This window comes from Portunus trituberculatus, chromosome 35 (genome assembly GCF_017591435.1).
Source record: "Portunus trituberculatus isolate SZX2019 chromosome 35, ASM1759143v1, whole genome shotgun sequence".
In the NCBI taxonomy this organism is placed as follows: domain Eukaryota; kingdom Metazoa; phylum Arthropoda; class Malacostraca; order Decapoda; family Portunidae; genus Portunus; species Portunus trituberculatus.
In genome coordinates, this window is record NC_059289.1 from 13574344 (window position 1) to 13598425 (window position 24082).

Sequence of the window (24082 nt, forward strand, 5' to 3'; positions counted from 1 at the left end):
GCCTCGGGAATAGAACACTGCAGTCACGAAGTTAGTTATAGTCCAATGTTTGTGTTGATTTCTTTCCATATTTTTTCCTTTTTTTTTTTTTTTTTCAGGGCCGCCAGTTCCTTCAGTTATCCTTGGAAATACACGTTTTCTCTCACCCACATTAAGTATAACTAAACTATAGGTAGATATACTGTATGTAAATTTTCTTTTTTTTACATTCATAAGGTGCATTATTGGCATGTGAAATTATGTTAAAGTATTTCTATGATATAAATGATGACAAATTGCCGACATTTCCTGTATACAGATCATTATTGGAGTCTTAATATGCATCACTGTGTTCTAACATATAAAGCTTATATTGTCTTCTTAGCATTAACCTTGATATTAAAACTTATTTCGATTAAAATGTTCAAGTATTGTAGTGATGGGGTTAAGGTGCAGTGTTATTGTGGGTGGAGGTGGTGTGTTGGTGTGTTGCGGCTGCCCCGTGACGGCTGCCATAGGGGGTCAGCTGTTCCCCGACGCACCAAAACAAAGCCAAGATGAACGCTAACACGCAGGTCCTCGAATTGGTGAGTATTTAAGCCTCTCTGCATTCATTTCCTTACTTTGTACCGGTGCCAACTACTGTCACTGCCACATTGAACTGAGGGGAACACGGTGAATGTATTGTAATGTTGGTAAACGAGACGTATGAGGGAAATATGTGGTTATCAATGTGGCGGACCAGGAAAGGGTCAGTGTTTACTTCCCCCATTGTGAAGGTGGTGGTGCAACACTCCTGGCTGACTCAGTACCCCACCAACGCCTGCTGGATTATTGATGTCTGCTTTCACTTGGACGTGCCTGTTGTCATTATTTTGTGTAGTTTAATTGCGTTATTGCTCAATACACGACACTTTGTAATAAGCTTTCGAGTTTTGCGTGTCACTACTTGCACAATTCTAGCCCTGGTTTTTTCAGTTGAATATCTGTAATCCAAGGTGTATGTTTATCACTGTACATATTTATTGGCACTCCTCAGTAAGGGTAATTTTTTTCTTTTCTAGCTAGAGGTGGTTCATTATTTTCGATTTTTTTTTTTCATAAATTCTCTTTGTCTTATTTCTTTGTAGAATGTTAACATTTTAGGTATACCATAGAAGTAATTTCTTTTAATGATGGATATTGCACATTCTGAGCTCATTGTAAGTTTTATTTTTCAATTTGTATATATTCACTGTTCTTGTGAAATCCTTACTTTGACAACTTGGTTGAATTTCCTCTCATCATTTGATCCCTCTTCGTGTGTTGTACACTTCTACATAAGTCTTATGGTGTGGGAAATCACTGATATATGAAAGGAAAAAGCAATTCATTTACAGAGTCCTTGTAAAATCCATTTGGTCACCTTGGCTGAGATAGATCAAACTCTGTTCACCTTTACTCTGTGGACTTGGTCTGATGGAAAGACTTCAGTCTATCTGTATTCATCTCCTTTGGGGAAAATATATACAAATGATGAAACATCAGATTGGATACCTAGATGTACAAATAGACAAGAATATACATTCTCAAGACATTAGCATAATAAACACTGTGCCTTTTATCTCTTTTGATCTATAGTTAGATAAGCAATGGAATATTCAACATTCATGGCACTTGCTTAATTTCTTTTAATGTTCTTGCCATTCCATTCATCAATCACTCTGAGAACCAATTCCTTTCTATCACCTTTTTCCAATCACAGTTTTTAAGCCTATCCCCAAAAGATTGTTGTTCTATCCAGATTTTGCTTAAGTCACCTTTGTTATACCCCCTACACCGCTTGAAGTTTTAGGTTTTTACCTTTCAATGTAAGTGATGGAAATTATTTTCACATTGGCAGATTAATGATGGACAGCTGTTAAAGTGAATAATTGTAAGATATTTTTAATGTTTCCTTGTTTTCAGAATGTGGAGGGAAGGCAAGTGGATGAAGCAGTGCTAAGTCTTTTCCACACACTGCTCTTCCATAGATCTACAGGAAAATTCCACTATAAAAATGATAACACATATGCGGTTGGCACCATTGGATTCCAAGATGTGGACTGTGACTTCATTGACTTCACATATGTAGGTCTTCATGAAGATTGTTTGTTAGATTCAGATGATATTAGAAAATTAATTTTTCATGGGTTTTTCAGTCTTTGTGATTACTACATGTTGATCATCTCTCATAAGTAGTTTGCAGAGACTGATCGAGGAACACCATATTAAGAAGACATTTGTTCTCATTGGTCTCCTTAACTGTGTAAGAAGCTTCAGAAAACAAAAAAGTTCTGAAGAAAAGAGAGACAACTCAATGTAAACAGTGTGCTTGTAAAATGTAGACAAGGCTGGAAATGTTCTTACTGTGTCCATCAGAGTAATGTAGTTATGAAAGAGTAAACAACACCATCTTGCAGGTGCGGTGTTCCTCAGAGCAGCTAGACAGAAGCATCCGCCGTGAAGTTAGTGGCTTCTGTGAAGCCATCCGGGCACCAGATGCACCTCCGAGTGGCCAGGTGTGTGTTTTTATATTTTTAAGACTTAACCAAATGCAGACTTAGTCATGTGATGTAGTAGTGAATGATATGTACTTCAAAACGTCTTGAACCTTTAATGTTTATTAAATGAGGTAGGCTTTTTATTGAGTTTTCTATTAACTTTTCATATGATGCATTGTGTGAAATGGAGGACTTCTTTGCATTCATGACATGTACAGTTTGTATGTGTGTATTTGCTGTACAGGTTGCTTTAGAATTCTACCAACGGAAGCGTGGCAGATGGCCCTTTGCCACAGAAAGTATCCCATGGGAGGTGTGGACCCTGAGAGTTAATGTGGTCTCCTTGAACAATGAGCATGGTAAATATCAATATCTGATGGAATGAGTTTTACAATCTTAGACTAAAAAGCTGCAGTGTTTATTACTTTTATAGAAAGTTATTTGCATTCTTTATTTAGGAGAGATTTGTGATGTTAAACAAGTTCTTGGAAAGTGTTGAAAAGTGTTAAGTACATTAGTGTAATATCATATCAATGGGAAAAATACAGAATGCAATAAGGTGTAGCTATGAATGGGAGTGGAAAAGAATAATGGACAGTACTAGAATTAGATGAATAATGCAACTTCTTTGTTATTAGTTGTTACTTACTTTGCCCTGGGATTTCATTTACTCTTGTTTTTCTTTATTTTGAATGTCACCTGCATGTACAGTGGAGGAACTTGTAGACATGAAAGAATTTCAATATTTAAAGTAAATTTCAGAAATGTGAAATTCATGAGTAAAATTGCTTTATACTACCTTACTAAGATCATTTTGAAAAAAAAAATAGTCTTTGATTCATAATTTTCTCATTAAGATTTTGACATGTGATACAAATAATTCTCTTGTTTATTCAGAACGGCAGATCTGGCGAGAGAAGGTTGGTGAATCCCTTGGTGAGCGCCTCCTTCGCATCACAGACACACTCAATAGACACGACTACATACCCTCCCCGCCCAACCAGTCAGATATTGACTACATATATGACACTAACTATCCTGATGTCCAGCCATTTCTCTTTAAGGTAAGTAGTGTATGTTATATGCAGGAGTTGGGTTTTAGTATTGGCCATTGTTAGACTTTTGATCACAACAATGTGAGAGAATTGCTGGGACTCCCTCAAAAATTGTGATGATCATGAAATATCTCCAGATAACCTATAATTTTTTCATATCAGTTTAGGTAATAAATATTTAACCCTTCAACATGAGGACACAAATTTTGTGTCCTCATAGTGCTCGTGATGTATCCAAGGATGTACATACTGCATCATGGCTGCGTTCTGCTAAAATGGTGTTTTTCTTCTAAAACACTGTAAGAGATCTTTCAGAATATAGGTCACATATGACAGGATGGCTTACTTGACTTTAGCCATTATTACAAAGAAATATGATTCACTTATACCAGGATAGGTGCCTATGCACCCTGCTGGTAACAGTTTTACTATCTTTTATGGAACCAATATGTACAATAATTATAGGACTTATTATGATTAGTTTACCGTAAAAGTGAATAACTTTCAGTCGTTTTCTGTTTATCTACAGAAAATTGCCAAGAGCATCCAAACTATATTTTTCCTCTGTTTCTCTCTAAAGTTTTTGTGAGATTTATTTCTTAATGTATGTACATAGCTACCTAATATGAAAAACTACTTACTATTATCATTATTATTTTTCTTGAGAGAGAGAGAGAGAGAGAGAGAGAGAGAGAGAGCTGCCTTTGAGTCAGGTATCCCCCCACCACTTCCCAGCCTTGATATGGTGCTAGGGCCATTTTCTATTGTCCAGAGTGAAGAGGTTAAGAGTTCATAAAACATCAAAAGGATAATGCATGGAAACTGACCTAGCACTACAAAGATCATCATAAAGTCACATTTAAGCCTTCTTTACATACACAGCTGATGAATACTCATTGTTGAGATCATTGAGTATGGCAGTAACAACTGTAACCTTCCCGATTCCTCATTAAGCTCACCTCACTGGGTGTAGTGGTGGCAGCTATGGCCAGCCATTCTCCTCACTACTCCTACATTACACACTTCTCTGTGGCTTGTTGAGGGCCATCATCATGTTAAGCTTTAAGTCCCAGCATTCAAAAATGATTTTGAAGCAAATTGAATCCTTGCATTAGATATTATTCATATTAGTGTTGTGCAACAGCAGTGACCTGACTGTACACTAGGGCCTTAGTTTTTATGGTTAATCTTCAAATAATAAAATCTGACAACTAAATGTACACGACACCTATAAACTTAGAAATGACCAAATATGTGTGTATATATATATATATATATATATATATATATATATATATATATATATATATATATATATATATATATATATATATATATATATATATATATATATATATATATATATATATATATATATATATATATATATATATATATATATATATTATCTAAGCTTTGTATGGAAGATATACAAGAATGATACTGTGAGCATATTTAATATTGCTCTTATGTGTGCTGCCACCTGGTGACAGTCACTAGACCAAACTTCCCACTAATCCATTCCATACACCCAAAAAAATATTAACAATATTATATAGAAGAACTCTTGTTTCACATACAGAAAAAAATTAGATGCATATAAAGGACCAATGAAATGGATAAATGAATATTTAACATTTTACCTTTATTGAAGAGTTTTGTTGGTGTATAGAAGAAAGCGAGGAGTGAGATGGAGGAGGAGAGGTTATTGTTTGGAAGGCAATCCCCATCCATAAAGATTTCAGGTATAACATCCTGTCTGGATTACTTTCCTATCCAGGGTTACTTCCATTCTTTGTCTTTTACTGGCATAAGGACCAGCTTGAGAACCACTTTACCCATCGCACAAAATCTCCCCAGAGAGGTCTGCTCCTGGCATGCAACAGCCTTGTGTTTTTGTTAATTATTGCCTCCTAAACACTCTCCTGCTAACTGTTTTTCACTGATCCATGCCAACAACTTTTCAATATCCACCTTTGTTTGCTATCTCTATTTTGTTAGCTTATTTACTCCTTCCATAATATCAGCTTCCCTGATTTATTCTTTCCTTGCCAAGCTGGAACTGATCATTGATGCAGACTTCCTGTACATCCTGGTGAGATAGATGGCCATGTATAATCCACTTATGTACTTTACTATGAGTTCTTCCTTGAATTCTATCGTGTTTCCCACCTTCTTTATCAAAAGGCTGGTTGTCAGAACTACCATAACCAATGTTATTTCTATAAATGAATGACCTGCTTCCTTGAGGCTCATATGTGCAATAACTTCAAATGAATACCAATCATTTAGCTAAATAAGCAAACAATGAATTGTCATAAGATATTATTGCTCAATAATGCAGCAGGTTGTGAAAAAAAATCACTTCAGGTAACTGCTCTCCAATGCACCACACTGCACACTCTTGGGAGGTATGAGTCATTGGTGGGGAGCTGAGGGATGCGGTGACATGGCTGGGACTGGTTCTTTTGGCTTAAGTGACTCATTTTCAAGAGAAATATGCTTTTTTTTGTTCTTGAGTATCAGACTGCATAGCCAGGGTATCCAGTACTTATGACTAGTACTGTACATTTCTCATGTTTCAGCTGAATTATATGATTACAAGAATTTTATGATGGTACTAATTAAAACTAGGAAAGCTTTATTTACATATTTTTGTAGTTTACAGAAATTAAATCAATACATTATTAGTAACTGAAGAGTGAGTGACTGGTAAATATGAAGTGTTTTCTTTGTTGGCAGGTAAACTACACTGTCTCTGCTCCCAGTAATCCCTCCACCACTACCACTATCAAGAAACTGCTCAAGGACACCTTAGCACTATAACATTGGCTTTGTCCTAGGTTTCTGCAGCATTTGTGTTTTTGCTGAAATGTGAAGGTCAGTCAAGTGTGGTTCATAGGCTGCTGTTGAGTATGATGCATACTTACAATGTGTCTAGTGGGTCTTGTATGAGGTCTTGGGAGTGACCTTATACATTGTATTGGTCACAGAGAATTTTGAAATTTTGGTTTTGAGCTGCTTAGCCTTTACCATATGTGTGTGTGGTATGGATACATGGAAAGGTTTTGGTAATGAAAGCAATTTTCATAAATATTTTGAGAAAAGAAAGAAGAGGTGTATGTTAGAATATTCTAAATTTGAGATTTTTAACAAAGTAGGTTATATTTCTGGAATTACTGGCTTGTAAGACAGTAATTTTTTAATTTTATACCCACCTGTTAATCCATCCATCAATGTAAGCTTGCAGTTAGTGGGTAACTGTGAGTATCAAGTGATCATCTTAGGATAATTTCATTCCTAGCCAGCCCAGCTAATTATGATATGTCGTTTATGCAGCGGTGGTGGGCAGCAGCTGGTGCTTAAAAGTTGGTTTGACATAAGTACTTATGTAAATTAGTATCATTATTCAATCTGGTTCAGACACAGACAAGAGCAAACAGTATTCTTGTTGATAACACAACTGTTGGGACATATGTAGTGAGGAAGTCAAATGGCCGCATAATCTGGTAGGAGTAGCCCACCACCACCAACACCAACACCATCAGCATATATTTTAGTACAAGTTAGGATGGCATGCAGTGATTCAGCTTAGAAATGCAACAGGATTCACTTAAAGCATAAAACTATATAGTTCAATCATCAGATTGTGTGAATGTGTGCCTCACAAATGGCATGGCTTGTTGCCACTTCCCATGAGCTGATGATGAAAAGTTAATAATTTAGCTTTTGAGGAAAAGTTGTGGGTAGATTCTTTCATCCCACTTGGGGTAACATAACATAGTGAGTATGGATTTCCTTTTTTTGCTTGTCTCAAAGTTTGTTTTTCTTTCTGTTCAGAACTATGAAATATTTCGTAACTTGCTGATAAATACCTGGTGTTTGGCGATCCTAGCTCCCACACACCAGGAACATCCTTACCTCACTTGTTATTTTACCTCATAAGCATTGTAATCGCATAAATGGCAAGTTGAATTATAGCTTGATTCCTTTATTATACAGTAAGGATTTTAAATAATACAAGATCAGACACATCTGTAAGCATTCAGACATGTACAGTGAGGCCTTGACATATGATGAAGTGAAAATGTGACAGACTGAGATGCCATTGTTGTCCATGCTTTTTCATGTATTGTGGAGAAAAATGTTGGCTTTGGTAGTTGAATGAAGGCAGCACACTGTACTAAAACAAGCAGCTGTGTGAGGCACACAGCTGTGCTGTGCATTATTACAATCCAACATTCTTACATTTTTATGGTGTAAATAAGTTTTCTTTAGAAGGACAATTTTAATGCCTTACCAGTTTGTTTCACTGCATTGTATAAGAACATGATGCAAAAAGGAAATGGAAGTGTGGAGTATGTTTTATTTGTTTATTTATTTATTTATTTGTTTCTCAAGCTGTTTCAAGAATAAAGTTTGAAGCTGATAATTAACTGAAATCTTAAAGCCATACTGTTGGATGAAGTCAGTATAGTGAATGTTATGTTGGGATAAAATGACAGTATTTTTAGGATAGGGTGAACATTTTGAATCATATCTTAGGGCCTCAATGTATTAGTTAAAATGGCAATACACTGGCACCAGAGAAAGTGACAAACTGGTAATTAATTGAGTGATTGTTCTAATGCAGAGCCTAGATGAAAGAATGACTTGTGCATTGATTTACATGTAAATGTTTCTAGACTCACCACCCATCATGGAATAATTTCTGTCATATAAATAACATCTGGCAGCTTTCTTATTCTCTTTTGTGTTTTCAACATTCATGCTATATTATATGCATTGACATAACAATGCACTGAATGTATGAAAATGACAGCATTCCTCATCTCAATTGTGATGATAATCAACACACTGATAAACAAAAGCATCCTTAAAGCATGATTCACATAAACCTATACTATATGGATCATAATTTTTAATAATGTGCCAAATCTATGAATGAGGCAGTTGATAATCTTGTCTTTAAGTGTTTGAGACCAAGAAGGTAAGAGTCCAGAGGGAAGAAACACTTGATTCTCTATTTGTGTTTGTGATACAGGTGGGTCATTCTTCTATGCTCTGCAGATATGTTAAGGTTATTATGCCACCAGTGGTGTGGTAACAAAAGATTGTCAAGAATGGTATAATGTTTGATATATACTGTTCATTTCTCATTATGCTGTTGTTTGCAAAGTTAGCATGGCTAGCATGTTTAGCAAAAAACTAATTATCTCTTTGTAATATTACATAAATATCCAGTATCTTTTATACCTGTTACTATAACAAAAATATCAATGCTTCACAAATATAGGCACTTTATAGCAAATAACGTACAATATTTGAAATATTATATTAATTCTGTATGCACCTCAGTTAAGTTGTTTGATTGCAGTTTGAAAATATTTTTTGAGCGTTTCCACAAATCAGTGCTCACATGAGTGCTGCACAATGCAACTAAATGTGTTTCATAAGGCTTAGTTATAATCATCATCTGTGTTATCCCATCAGTGCATTAGAGATATGTTTTCAAGGAACAGTGAAAGCTTTTAGATCAGTTCCACACATTAGTTGAATTGTCACTTTTCTGTATATATAAGCTTGACATGCACTTTGTATTAAAAACACTGTTGTTACTTTTTATAACAACATATGTTGCAATGGAAATATTTAGAGTTTAAGATAAGTTTTGTAGTTTTTATACGAGTGTTTAGCTTTTTAGAATGTTTCTTTAATGCTTGCAAGGAAATTGTGTCAGAAGTATTTTGAGAGTGTCCAAGGAAAGAATGAGAGTTAGTGATATTCAGGTTACCCAGACCTTGACCCTCAGAAAAGTTAGGCATCAAGAAGTCCATGGCTGCTTTGATCCAGTGGTGATGGATCAGAGCACTAAGAAACAGACTTCCTAAGATACATGAAAATGAAACAGCCTAAAAATAATAGTGATTACTTTTGTATTCAAATCATGGCACTGCACATGAGTTGAAGGAAGGGAAGTACTTAGTGTTTATGATGTAAGATTACAATTTTGCAAATATTGTTCTCCATAATGAATTGAAGAACTGAATACAAAATTTGTGAGAGTGTGTTAAACTCTGAATCCTAATATTATGTGATCAAGTTTTTTATAATAGGTTAGTAGAGACAGAAATAGGCTGCTAGATAGGAAGACAGATAATTATGCTTTTGTAGTGAGGACAGTAGTGTAGATGGATCAGCTGACTTTCACACCCTCATTCTTGATTTTACATGTACATACCCATATTCATTCATCATTGCCATTTCCTTAGTCACTGTATTATGAAACTCAGCTTCTTGTGAGTTGACATAAACAAAGTAGCACCATTGTCACATATAGATCTTATTTAATCATAGCTATAAATGTCTATCACAATAACTTATTTTTGTAGTGGTCCAGTTTACTGATTTTTAACAAGTGAGATATAGTATTAAGCTTCATAGGGTTGTAGAGTCATTACAACTTCACCTTCCATGCTCTCTTGGTCACCTGGATTAAGTTTTCTTTTCTTCCTGATGAATTATTTTACTCTATGCTATCAATAAGTTTTGGTGCTCAAAAACAATTGAAAACTGGCAGTTTTCTGCCTTTGAGTGTTAATGCAATTATGGGCTTTAATTTACATCAGTAATGTGGATATGTTGAATTAAGAAGTTTGGATTTTTTGCTTCTCCCGCCACTGTTTTGTTGTGTTGTGATGCACTTATTATGTAGACGATGTCATTACTTTAGTAGACATGGAGGCTGCACCCAGAAACTCACAATAGAATAGACTCAGGTTCATTGTACATGTAGAACTCTATCTTTATAAACTTCTTGAATAAACATATTTTTCCCTATGATGAATTTAAACTGCAGGAAAACAGTGGACTTGTATGTGTGAGAATCTGATGAGTGGAGTGGGAGTCTTTTACCTGATGTATATCTAATGGGGCATGTTATTCTCACCACAGCACATTTGATAGTTCCACATCCTGCACAGCCCTGAGCCACCACAGGATGCTGTGTTGGACCACCTCCCCATTCATTACTTTGCCAAGGGAGGAGGTACAACATGAGCCTTAACAAGGTGGCAGATGGTACTGTTTGAGTCAAATAGGAAGTGTTATCTTATAAGCCTCAGATTTTAAACTTTGTGTATGTGTACTGATACCATATTTTGTGAATAAAAGGAAAGTAAAAGTTTGTTAATGTGATTTTCATGTTGCTTATCATAAAATTAAGTTAGTGGAGTTTGTTGCTTATGATAAGAATTAAGTTATTGGAGTTCTTTTTAAGAATCAGTATGCTTTAGTAAAGTGTAGCCCACTAGAAGCATAAGTACCTCTGATATTTGCATTTGGGCAAATAAATAGCCTTTAAAAGAAACCAGAAATTAATCTGTACTAATGCAAAAACTTGGCTCAACTATATTCCTTTCAAATAGTGTTATTTATCATTCAGAACCTCTTTAATGTCAAATGTTAGGTGATCATCAGCTTCAGCCCAGATGGTTCTGCCTCAAGAGAAGGTACAGTTTCTCCTCAGCCCTATCTACTCTTTTGTTATGAGCCATCGGTTATACTGACTTCTCAAGAAACAATTGATTCCATAGTAAGTAAAGATTTACTGTACAACACATGTAACTTGTTTTTAGATATCAAGGATATCTACTATACAGTCAAAAGCTGGTGTCAAAAACACATTTTTATTCATCTTAAGTCTTGAGAGGTTTCCACCTCAGAAATAATATTGATAACTATTATTCAGTAATGTCTTGGAAATTAAAGTTTGCTTGATTTAAGAAAGGATTCACTCATGCCTATGATTATAACACATTGAAACAAACAATGAATTAAGAAAGTCAGTGTTGATTTCAGCCCTAAACAACACAGAACTGTATAATTGGAAACAACATGTACTACTCACGAAACAACTATTAAGGCGACATTTACATTGGTCCCACACACACTTCATGGTATGCAACAAAATGCATGAAATAATTACTATTACTTGGTTGCTTGGAAACTAATGCTGCTGCAATTGTTTGCTCAATGAGTACCACTGGATCAGAAAATAAGAATGTGAACTTTCTAATGATCTGTGAAGCATCCTCATTATAATCAACATAGTAGATATCAATATCTAATGAATTATAGTATGATCTACACAAATTATGTTTATTACAATATAATTAGGTATACAAGATATTCAGATTAGTCTTACCTGTCCGCCGGTTCCCCGCTGTGTTTGTATGATACCCACCAGAGATGCGGAAGTCTTTATAATACATCCGTACTACATACAAGCACTGAACGCACCTATCATGCAGAAGGGTCATGTAGGTTAATGTCTTAATGGGGAAGGGGTCTGCTAGCATAGGTTATTTTAAGAGAAATTGGGATATTAAATGTTGAGTTGTGGGAGGGAAGGGGGCTCGCGGACGTATTATATTGTAGGTACTTCCAACGCCAAGAAAAATTAAATGAGTAACAATAATAACAAATCAGTTAAGCCACACAGTGACTGGAGATAAGTTGGTGTTGTATACTGATTCAGTTCAGTAAGCGCCACTCTCTCGGAAATGCAAATCCTGAAGAGCGGCAATGAAGTACTCCAAATTGACCTCGCCATAGGTCTCATCAGTGGCAGTGTTGAGGGCAGTGAGGAGCGTCTGTTCTGATATTTGAAGGTTGTACACCAGATTGTATGTAGAGGAGATATGTTGCACCTCCTCTGCCGGCATGTAATCTGCAGGAGATGCCAATGATCATTAATTAATAAGTGCAAACCCACAACACGCGCGCCGTAGTGTCAAGTTTGGATTGCTGTTTGCCCCAAAACAGACATGACAGTAAGTGTTTATATCACTAGTATTCGCTTATAAGTTATACCATTAAAAATAATGTCTATTATATGAAATCATCAGTGTATGTACAGAAGTGTTACAATAAACATAGTGAGTGTCGCCAGACGCCAGCAGCACCGAAGTTGTTTGTTGTACGTTCTTTGATTGGTTGGTACTATCTTGGCAAGACAGGTGTAATGAATGTTGAGAATGCCGAGGTTATAATACGAATATATATATATATATATATATATATATATATATATATATATATATATATATATATATATATATATATATATATACTAAAAACGATTGTTCTAACTAACAAAGAAACGATGTACCATGTGATGAAGGGCTCACTCGCAGGTGAACCCGTTTCAAAAAGAAACAAAACCAATGCTTCATTCAAATCCATCACCATTTTAAGTGTGAGCGTCGTGGTTGCCGGACGCATTGTTACTTCGTGTTCTGTCTGTCATTACCTACTTCCTGAGCTTATTCCTTGACATCCTATGAAGGTAAGATTAGGAAACGAAAGGAATTCCTGTAGAGTAGCAATAATCTCATAAACCTGTGTCATTAATTGTTTCCAAGAAGTGTATGAGAGACAACTGCACGTGTCGTAGTACTTCCAGCCCTGAAGGTCTTTTAGTGAAAATATATATTTGATTAATACATTTTAAACTTGTTCCGTTTTAATCATTTGCCACGCACAATCTCCCGTAACTTGTGTTCTCTCGTGTAAACCTGACCATCTTTCGGCCATTAGAATCCATCCTGTGGAAAATAACAATTATCTCCGCAGTGACTTGAAATTCCAATATACATAACACTCATTCTTAGTGTTGTACTGTAAAAAATTACCAATTATACGTATTACCTTTAGTCATTACTGTATTTCTGATAAGGATATAGTATTTGACAAACACGATAAGTATCTCCAGGGTTGTCTGATGTTTTGCCTGCTGGTTAAGATATCTATGAAACTGCTGCTACATTGCTTCTCTCTTTCTCAATGTGGATATGCCATTTCTGATGTGTATAGTGCCAGTCTTCATTGTACGAGTAAAGGAGTATTGTGGTTTGTTCCTCCTCGTTATGTTTACAGGCAAAATACAGCACTTGGTCACCTGACTGGTCGTGGTCGGCCTGGTAGACAGCTTGTGCTAGGTATTGGTAGTCGCTGCTCCATTTTTGCACGTCGAAGGGAAGCTCGGTCTCCTCGGGCACATTTGGCGGGGGCGGGGCGAGAGGCTGTACTTCCTGCAGCTGCTGTAACCGTTGTCGCTGCTGCTGCTGCTGCTCCTCGCTGAAACCCTCGTCAGGAAGTTCCCCGTGAGTGTTGGGTTCCTGAAGATCAAAATGATTCAAATAGACATCAAAACACACCTCGAGGCTAATTTTATTGTATCTTATTTCTGCAACCTCTTGTCCAATACCTGCTGCGTTAGTTCCCAGGGGGCGTTCAGCATCGGTTGGTTCTGGTATATCGGATGCCGACCCACCCTCGCCTGGCGTGGCCTGTGGCTGTTGCCTAGTGAATGTGGAAAGCATATGAGTAGAAGAGAGGACATGTGGTGAGCTATGCATGTGAGGCTTAGATGATGTGGTTTGTAATGGATTACATTCCCTGCCTTCGGTACACTAACATCAAGTCATTGTTTTGTAGCTTTTGTGGTGAGATAAGGCGTGTCGCGTTACCCAGCTCGACTGTGTAGTGTGTCTCCGGCTTCACCCGCGTCAGATAGTCCATCAGCGTCTCAATCTTGTACATCCCTGCCCCCGTGCGGTCCGTGGCCAGCAGCAGGCGGGCCCGCACGTCTGGCGTCAGGTACACCCCACACTTGGAGAAAGCAACCTCTACCTGTGGATAACAAGGACATATATGAAGAATATCATCACAGTAAGGAGTGATCATTAGCGCTGATTTATTCATATTTCTCATGTGCTTAACTGCTCACTTGCTTCCCGCTGAGGAAGTCGTTGCGGTCACGGTCCAAGTCATACATGGTTCTGCGCAGGTCCGCCATGTTGACTGGCTTCCCGGACAGCTGACGCTCCATGTCGGAGATCAGCTGGGCCTCGTCCTTATCGCTGAAAAGAACCCTGCAGTGTGGCGGTGAAGTTAAGGAGGTGGAGTTAGAACATGGTAGTAGGCTGTCTGATAATGAAATAAGCAGAGGCAAATATGATCCCGCCTCAACGATTTCATTACTTGTCTGGGAGGATTTAACTGTTAGAAATTTATTATAATTGACTTTACCGCGCCTTAGCAATGGGATCAAAGCACGTCTGGGAGAGAGAAGTCTGCAAGAGCAATAGGTAATGGAGGTGGTGTCTGTCTCAAAGACTCACCTGTTCCTCAAGTTCACCTTCCGAGGGTGTTGTTGTTTGGGTGGCATGGGTTGTGGCTGGGACCCAGACTCCTCTGATTCTTGGACCCTAAAGAGAAGCAGAAACACATTACAGGACTGATGTTTCAATGGGAGTGTATTCCATAAGTGGTCAAGTGAGCTGCACCTGACCTTTGGCCTGGCATGGGCGGCGGGGCTCTGAGGGCCTCCATCCTGGACTTCGCCAGGTAGTTGATCATGTCCTCGTAGCGCACCATAGTCACGTGGGTTCCGGCCTCGCCGAACTTCTTGCACAGGTTTTTCATGCCCTCCTCACTGAGCTTCAGCTGTGAAAATATTGCATCACCTTACATATTGTGTACTTATGTTGGTGGTCTGGTGGCTGCCAGACTAAAAGCAGTTTTTTTTTTTTTTTTTTTTACATATATTCTAATCTAGGTTTAGTAACTTGCCTGATATTTTTTCAATGTTCCTTTAACCACGTCCGTAGACAAGACCCCGTCTCTGTCCCTGTCCTGCGCTCGCAGGTTGGCCAGCAACCCCTGCAGGCCGCGGTCAGACATTTCCTTCATGTTCCTCAGGACCTCATTCCTACATGGAAACATGTACTAGCTGTCAATGGAACTGCTGCGCTATCTGAATACGCTGGCGACAAGCACAACGAACCAGGACAGCTATTTTTTTCCTAAATAGTAACACGATCTATTGACGAGCATGATCCAATGTACCGTTGTTACTTACTTAAGAGAAATGTCGTCAAGTTCAGAGAGGGAGAAACTCTCGATTCTCTTCCCGGAGTCTTTGATGGGCGGCAAGACCGAAAAGTTCCCAGGATTCCCGCCATCGTCTCTATTGCCACCGCCTGGGGAAGCAACAAGGTCCCCTACGCCCGTTCTGGCGCCCACTCCATTCTGTGGCTTCTGTCGCAGCACCAAGGGCACGCCGCTCGGAGAAACGGCATGCACCGTTGGGTGAGCCCTGCGGGAATCAATAAATTATACTTAGAGATGTACTTTGCTATTCCTTGTGGCCAGCGTACGTCAAGCGACACGCATATTAAGCAGAGCGTAGTGGACCTTGTGGCCGGTGAAGTGCCACCATGCAGCGCGCCATAATTAGAGGTGCAGCCATCGTTAAATCTGAAATGCGCAGCGGCACGTGGCAGTCTTGGGAGAGACAGCCGCCTGTGTGACTCAGCTTATTCTTATCGACCATGAGAAGATTTGCATGTGCATGGAATCCCTGAGAGAGAGGGAGAGAGTTAAGAAAAAAGTTGTATTGGAGATTTAAGTACTTGAGAGAGAGAGAGAGAGAGAAAGGGGTGGAGGATTGTGATTGAGAATAGATGAAAATGTCAGCATATGTTATGGAAGTTAAATGTCAAGAGGTGAATGCACAGATAACGAGAGAGAGAGAGAGAACGCGAGCATCCATCAACACTTCCTAAAACACACGCAAGCTGCCACTTTAGCCTCGCCTCTTATATCCACCAACACTGCCACCACTGACCCCGTGACCTCACCTTAACCACCCTTAATAACTACCTGGTCAGGGACTCTTGGTTTGTAGGTCAATGGCTTTCATATGTTTATATAATGATGCTATATGGAATTCCCCTTAACCATTCATCATCACTGGCCCGTCATTAGCAGCGAGTCGGGCAGGACAGACCCCACCAAACTTATCGATTCAGACACGCCGCGTAAACAGAGAGAAGTTTGTAGCTAACCCTTCCCAACCACTTAGCCAACACCCTCCTTAGAAACTGCCTTGCCATCGAGTATGCGGTCAGGGAAGGGACGTACTATACTCCCTCTCCAGTGAGATTTGTCCGCTACTCTTCTTCTGTCTCTCTTATATGTAACGTTCAATAAGCGGAGTGAACTGAGAAGACATGCAGGATAAATAGCAACACATTATGCATAGTGAGAAAACACGAACTGCCTGTTTTTTTTTTTTTTTTTTTTTTGTTAACCCCTTCAATACTGAGACTCATTTTTACCTTGATTTTTGGGTATGATTAGACAAATTCGTTTGCATTAACCCATTCAGTACCTTGACACGTTTTCATATTTATTCTGCTTACTATTTGGTGATTCTAAACAGCTTCAAAAACTTGCGTAACGATTTGAATAGTGAAGACTTTGACCATTAAACTTCTAACCTCCATAGTCCCTTCCTGATGTAAATAAAATCGTCTAATCACATCCAAAACTCAAGGTAGAAATACGTCCCAGTACTGAAGGGGTTAAGAAGTGTCTATGGAGGTCAAATGATTAATGGACAAAGTCTTTACTATTCTAATCCCAACATATGTTACTGAAGCTGTATAAAATTGCCAAAACAGTAACTAGAATGAATATGAAAACACGTCCTGGTACTGAAGAGATTAAGGGAAGCGAAAAATGTAAATATGATATCCACTACTTTCCAGGCGAGTACAAACCATGGGGTGCATGTGCGTGAAGCAAGGCACTCTAAACCCGCCGGGATGTTTTGTAATAGTCATATTTTACTCTTTTTTTTATGGTTTCTGCTTGAGTTACGGTGAAAACACGACATTTGGGGTTCGCTTTGTAATGTTTCTTTCTTTCAGTACCTCTCTCTCTCTCTCTCTCTCTCTCTCTCTCTCTCTCTCTCTCTCTCTCTCTCTCTCTCTCTCTCTCTCTCTCTCTCTCTCTCTCTGGATTTTCGATTTAGTTAGTTTCCTAGGAACCTGCGTCAGGGTGAATAACAAGGAAAGGAAGACGTAAGAGGAATGGCAGGAATGTTAAAGATGCAGAGAGAGAGAGAGAGAGAGAGAGAGAGAGAGAGAGAGAGAGAGAGAGAGAGAGAGAGAGAGAGAGAGAGAGAGAGGTGGGGGTTTACTAGAAATATTTCAAAGGATAAGAAGTAAGAGGAAAGGCAGGAGGTAATGAATGGCGCGGTAGGAGGAGGAGGAGGAGGAAGAAGAAGAGGAGGAGGAGGAGAAAAGGAGGAAGGCATGGAAGAACAGGATAAACGTTAAATATTTCACACTATTGAGCGAACCTGAACCCAGCACACACACACACACACACACACACACACACACACACACACACACACACACACACACACACACACACACACACACACACACACACACACACACACACACACACACACACACACAAGCAGGTCAAATAGCCACTAAATTAAGCCATATGTAGGTCGAATTATTCATGTTTACCGAAATATGTAACTGATTATTTTTATTTATTTATTTGTGCATTTATTTATTTATCATTTTTTTCCATTTATTTATTTTTTTTTTTCTTAATCCTCGTCAAGATTAGGATAGAATGCTCAAGTCATCCGTTCCCTATCCCATCCCGATCCTGCCCCGCCCCTTCCCGTTCCATCCCATCCCGTCCCATCCCGCCCCGCCCCGCCCCGCCCTGCCCAGTCCCGACCCGCCCCACCCCACCCCTCCCCACTCCGCCCCGCCCATTGCGTGCTGGTGTGTTGGGGATCTCCTATATATATATTCTATCCAAGTAAATTCCAACAACGAACATTCCTTCCTACATGAAAAAACTCGCCCAAAATTATTATTCCCCTCGTGATTTACTTCCTCGACCTAAACATAATCTGATCTATGGGAAATATTCTGGGTTTGGGTCAAGGAGAGGGGAGAGGGATGGGAAAGTCTTAAATCCCTTCAGTAACGTGACGCATTTCCATATTCATTCTGCTTACTACTTGGCGATCTTGTACAACTTCAGAAACTTAATGTAGGGGATTAGAATAGCGAAGACTCTGGCCATTAATCTTCTGACCTCCATAGACCCTTGCTAATGTAAACAAAAATCGTCTTATCGTACCCAAGACTCATGATCAAAATGCATCCCAGTACTGAAGAGGTTAACGAGTCTGCTTATTTATTTCTATTTATGTATTTCTTTATTTTTATTTTATTTTTATTTCCATTTATTTGTTTGTTAATTCATTTATTTTATTTTTTTATTTCTATTTATCTATTTATTTTTGTTTATTTATTTTTTTTTTTTAAGGGTTTAGGGAAGTTTACGTGTAGGAAGTTTCCTATACACGACTGAAGACTTGTGTGTGGTGGCTTTTGTGTGGTGGCTTCTGTCTTCCTTGGTTGGAGTGAGTGTTTCCAGGGTTTTGTTTGTATCACACTGTCTGTAAATTAGTTCTTTCGTTAATGTCTATAAAATTTTCCTTCTAATTTTCGGTCATATCGAAAGTAACCTTTTTTTTTCGCATAGTCTATATTCATTCATTTTTTTTTTTTTTTTTTTTTTTCCATTTGTCCATCTTTGTCTTTATATAAAACTTTGCTTCTAAATTTCGGTCATATTGAAAGTCCCTTTTTCACATATATATTCGATTTTTTTTCTTTATCTGTCCATCTATGCCTATATCTACCTGTCTATCCATTTGTTTACCTATCTATCTATGCATCTATTCACCTATCTATCTGTTTATCTGCCTATCGTTGTCAAGCTTTAGTAACGTCGTCTTTATAGGAATTTTTATTTTTCATATTAGACCGCTTTTTATTCATCTGTTTGTTTTCTATCCTATTTTACTTTCCTTTTTTATATTCATTCATTTATTTTTTGAAAGCGAGGAATGTAACTGTTTCATTAATTCCACCCGTAGTATATCCACTACATATTGACTTTTTTCACCTCCAGTTCAGGTTGCGTTGCCTTGCTATCCTCACTGTGAAAGAGAATCCCACTATATCTATACCTTTAGCAGTCTTGAGCGAACTGGATGATCAACGCCACTATATCTCGCTCAATTTAGTGCCGCTCAATAAAGGCGAGTCTTGTTTGCCTTTCTTTTGAGGCGGAAAGCGAATACCAGCGTGTATTTACCTTGCCAATACATGGAGACGCTAATACGACACACGGTATACAAGTGTTCGTGTGCTTGGCTCCCTCCCTGTACCGTGAATGCGTGCATGTTAATTGACTAGGAATGCACACCTCTGAGTTACTGTTGTTTATACGTAGCAGCAGCAGTGCAGGAATTGGAACAGTAGTGTAGTAGAAGTAGTAGCAAGAGTAGTAGTGCTGGTTGTATTGACATTTTGTTGTTTATTGATCCCCAGCGTGGGTCGTGGAATGTGGCGGTGGTGGTGTAGGAGGCGCGAGGCAAGCGTGGGAGTATCTCATAGTAGTATTTTTTGGTTCTTGTGGCAACACTGACTGGACTTAAGCATTATTGGTTTATTGATTGAGTCAGTTTTATGAGAGAGAGAGAGAGAGAGAGAGAGAGAGAGAGAGAGAGAGAGAGAGAGAGAGAGTTGTGTTGTGTTGTGTTGTGTTGTGTTGTGTTGTGTTGTGTTGTGTTGTGTTGTGTTGTGTTGTGTGTGTGTGTGTGTGTGTGTGTGTGTGTGTGTGTGTGAGTGTGTATTCATATCCAATTTATATTTATTACGAAATGTGTGCCGTATAATGCCATACTTCATCACGCTGTAATCAAGAAAATTACCCTCATGTGTATGTCCGTGTGCCTCTGACGACAGGCTGTATGAAAAATGACCAACAGGTATAGAAATCGAATATATTGATTAGATTTTCTTATATAGCAGATAAAAATGATAATAGGTACGTGTATTAATCAGGATGGCAGATAAGAGGATTCAAGTGTATGGAGCAGTTTTTGTGAGTATAGGTTTAGAAAAGAAGTAGATTTTGGAGTTGCAGGAATGGGAAGTTTATCGAGAGTTTATGGATAGTGATGGCTGTGGAAAAGTCACTATTGGGAGCGAGATACATAATGAAAACCTGGACGGAGATAATATTTGCGGGCCACTTATTTTATATATTTTTTCTATTACAGGTGTAAAAAAAATTACTTGGATCTACAGGTATAGGAGATTTAGGGGAAAGTTTACAGATAGGTATGGTAATCATTAAAAAACAAACTTACAACCTTATTCTTAAACATCTCTTTTAGTTGTCTTATATTCCGCCTCAGATAGAAATGACCGTAGTCTTTGAGGAAGTTTTCATGATTCCAGCGATAGATTAACAAGGACAGTGTATCATCACAATAAGAAAGCACCACTGAGAGCGTCACCTAATGTAACCTAACCTACCACTGATAAATCATTGTTGTCGACTAGGAAAATACTCATGAGGGGGGAGCAAAGCATTGAGAGGTAAGACACAAGACCCAGGAGAAGAAAACAGTACATGTGAGTCTCTGAAAAATATATAATGGTAAAAAAAAATAATAATAAGGTGTGGGATTCAGAACTAAAGAGAATTTTGAGCCATAAACAATCCCGGATGAACTTTTTTTTTCTTTATTCAAGGGAAGAACAAGTCAGAGGCAACAAAAATTAATTAAAAGTTCATTAATAAAAAGGCCTACTGTGGTGCCGGTCCCCGTGCATGTAGTATAATTTGAGCTATTGGAAAAGTAACACATGAAAATCAAAATAGACAAAAGGATAGTCAGGTGAATGGAGAAACAGGTTGGCACTCGAAGGATAGCCAGGTGAATAGAGAAACAGGTTGGCACTCGAGGGATAGTCAGGTGAATAGAGAAACAGGTTGGCACTCAAGGGATAGTCAGGTAAATACAGAAGCAGGTTAGCACTCGATAGATACAGGTAAATAGAGAAACAGGTTGGCACTCGAGGGATAGTCAGGTTAGAGGTTGGCACTCGAGGGAGGTAGAGGTTGGCACTCGAGGGATAGTCAGGTAAATAGAGGTTGGCACTCGAGGGATAGTCAGGTAAATAGAGGTTGGCACTCGAGGGATAGTCAGGTAAATAGAGGTTGGCACTCGAGGGATAGCCAGGTAAATAGAGGTTGGCACTCGAGGGATAGTCAGGTAAACAGAGGTTGGTTTTCGAGGGATAGTCAGGTAAATAGAGGTTGGCACTCGAGGGATAGCCAGGTAAATAGAGGTTTGCACTCAAGGGATAGCCAGGTAAATAGAGGTTGGCACTCGAGGGATAGCCAGGTAAATAGAGGTTGGCACTCGAGGGATAGTCAGGTGAATAGAGAAACTGTTTGACACTCACTTTCTCTGGCGGGGAAGAACGTCATCCCTGAGCACCACGGCACAACACATCATGCCTGTGGGCGCCTCTCACTACGCCATCGTCTTTCCTCAGAACCTCATCTCCCGCACTTCGTCACCGCCTCCGCCAGCACCTCCCCTGTGTTACCCGCCGCACTATCAACGAGCTTTCCTTTCTTGTATATTTCCTTTGTTATACGGCATGGTTCAGTCTTTATATGGAGATTTTTTTCGTGTATTTGATTATTTTCCTTCAGTATTTCTCACTCCACACGTTCGTCGGGGCCGTTTGTTTTTTATTTATCTAGCACAGTTCACCAGTTTTGTTTAGTGTTGCGTGGTAATGTTGCGTACGTGGCCGCTCCATCCATCTTGTTAACAGATGCCTATGTGCTTGCTGAGAGTTGTTCGCGTGCCTGTGTTCGTGATTGGCTGTGGCGTTGAGGGAGTGAGAGAAAGAGTGGGAGAGGAGCGTGTGTCAGTCCACCTGCCGCCTGTCGTGTTGTGAACGTGGTGGCAGCGTGGGAGTCCCCTGGTGGCGGTTGGCGACACTACCTCTGTTATGACACCCTCCACCCTCACCTTCCCCCGTCTCGACCCTCACCTTTACATACCGCTTTCATCTTCACCTCCCCTCACTCACATGCCCCCAGTCCTCTCCCCGTCTTGACCCTCACCTTCTTCCTTCCTTCGACTTTTTTTCCACTATCCTCCTCCCTTAATTACCTTTCCCTTCTATTTCTATCTCCACTTTTTCCTGTATCCTTAAACAGCTATTATGTCACCCATCTCACCTTCTCTTCATCTTCCCTCTTTCCATCTTTATCATTTTCCCCACATCACACGGTCCTTTATTTACCTTCTTCAGTACCATGACGCATTTCCATATTCATTCTGCTTACTATTTGCTGGTTTTATACAGCTTCAGAGACTTAGGTGGGGTTTAAAATAGTGAAGTCTCTAGCCATTAATCTTTTGACCTCCATATACCCTTCCTAATGTCAATAAAATGGTATAATCGTACACAAATCTCAAGGTAAAAGTGTGTCCCATTATTGAAGAGGTTAAACGTATCACCTTTCCGAACCTTTCACTAATGTATCTAATTTTTTAACGTTATTTATGTTATGTCACCACCTTTCTCGTTCCTGGTCACCTATTCCCATCCTCCACCTTCTACTGTTAATAATATACCCCTCTCTCCTCTACACACCTTATTTCTTTCACATTCTCACCACATTCCACCTTTGTCACTTAGTTTTTTCTTATTCTTTATACTGGCATGTACCTCCTATTGTGTAATCTCTGCCCTGCTCTCCTCCGTGACTCCCCCATCACGCCAGGGTCAGTCGTTGCGTTGCTGGTCAGTATTAGGGGCTCTCGGTGACCTTGGCCAATTACTGTCTTGACTACCGTGTTTCTTTTCATTCCTGAACCTTGTAAAGTTTTTCTTTTCGTTTCGTGAATGGTCAAGTCCGTCATTAGCTGGGTTTTTTTTAGTCTAGCTGGAATTTTTTTGTCATGTTGATTGTTATGTATTATCTGCTTCCCCTTTCCTTCCTTGTTAGACCTTTTGTTCTTACTTTAACTGGAGTCTCATGGATGTCTGTGTTTCTTTACTGATCTACTTTTATCCATGTCTTTCTGTTTGTGTGTGTGTGTGTGTGTGTGTGTGTGTGTGTGTGTGTGTGTGTGTTTCACTGTTTGATCTGCTGCAGTCTCTGACGAGACAGCCAGACGTTACCCTACGGAACGAGCTCAGAGCTCATTATTTCCGATCTTCGGATAGGCCTGAGACCAGGCACACACCACACACCGGGACAACAAGGTCACAACTCCTCGATTTACATCCCGTACCTACTCACTGCTAGGTGAACAGGGGCGACACGTGAAAGGAGACACACCCAAATATCTCCACCCGGCCGGAGAATCGAACCCCGGTCCTCTGGCTTGTACAGCCAGCGCTCTAACCACTGAGCTACCGGGCGTGTGTGTGTGTGTGTGTGTGTGTGTGTGTGTGTGTGTGTGTGTGTGTGTGTGTGTGTGTGTGTGTGTGTGTGTGTGTGTGTGTGTGTGTGTGTGTGTGTGTGTGTGTGTGTGTGTGTGTGTGTGTGTGTGTGTGTGTGTGTGTGTGTGTGTGTCTGTGTCTGTGTCTGTGTCTCTGTCTGTGTGTGTGTCTATGTCTGTGTGTCTGCGTCTCTGTCTGTGTGTGTGTGTGTGTGTGTCTGTGTCTGTGTGTGTCTGTGTCTGTGTTTCATCCATTTACTTGTCTCGTCTATCTTCCTACAGAATTATTACCTCACTCA

At 39.3% G+C, this 24082-nt stretch overlaps 3 protein-coding genes across 5 annotated transcripts in view; 2 read left to right on the forward strand and 1 right to left on the reverse strand.

Moving 5' to 3' along the window:
* Window positions 1–503: 503 nt before the first annotated feature.
* LOC123513186 (autophagy-related protein 101-like) lies at window positions 504–10748 on the forward strand. Its single transcript, XM_045270163.1, has 6 exons — window positions 504–566; window positions 1927–2088; window positions 2421–2519; window positions 2746–2860; window positions 3399–3565; window positions 6299–10748. Exons 1-6 carry the CDS (start codon window positions 537–539, stop codon window positions 6380–6382), a joined length of 657 nt encoding a protein of 218 aa, XP_045126098.1. The 5' UTR covers window positions 504–536; the 3' UTR covers window positions 6383–10748.
* Window positions 10749–11230: 482 nt separating this feature from the next.
* The window catches only part of LOC123513184, a 24145-nt gene continuing 11293 nt past the window's right edge, over window positions 11231–24082 (reverse strand). For 2 of the 3 annotated variants that reach the window (XM_045270158.1, XM_045270159.1), the window contains exons 4-12: window positions 15483–15719; window positions 15194–15332; window positions 14913–15067; window positions 14743–14829; window positions 14349–14493; window positions 14089–14251; window positions 13827–13921; window positions 13518–13737; window positions 11231–12287 (exon numbers count right to left, since the gene is read on the reverse strand). In XM_045270158.1, the coding sequence (XP_045126093.1) occupies window positions 12097–12287; window positions 13518–13737; window positions 13827–13921; window positions 14089–14251; window positions 14349–14493; window positions 14743–14829; window positions 14913–15067; window positions 15194–15332; window positions 15483–15719 (1432 nt within the window). In that variant the 3' untranslated portion in view covers window positions 11231–12096. Of the gene's footprint in view, window positions 12288–13517; window positions 13738–13826; window positions 13922–14088; window positions 14252–14348; window positions 14494–14742; window positions 14830–14912; window positions 15068–15193; window positions 15333–15482; window positions 15720–21777; window positions 22277–24082 lie in introns of those variants that run through there. The other variant, XM_045270160.1, reaches the window with a different exon arrangement.
* The window catches only part of LOC123513183 (RING finger and transmembrane domain-containing protein 2-like), a 58070-nt gene continuing 46702 nt past the window's right edge, over window positions 12715–24082 (forward strand). The window contains exon 1 of the mRNA XM_045270147.1: window positions 12715–12905. The gene's annotated coding sequence lies outside the window, so the exon portion shown is untranslated. The remainder of the gene's footprint in view (window positions 12906–24082) is intronic.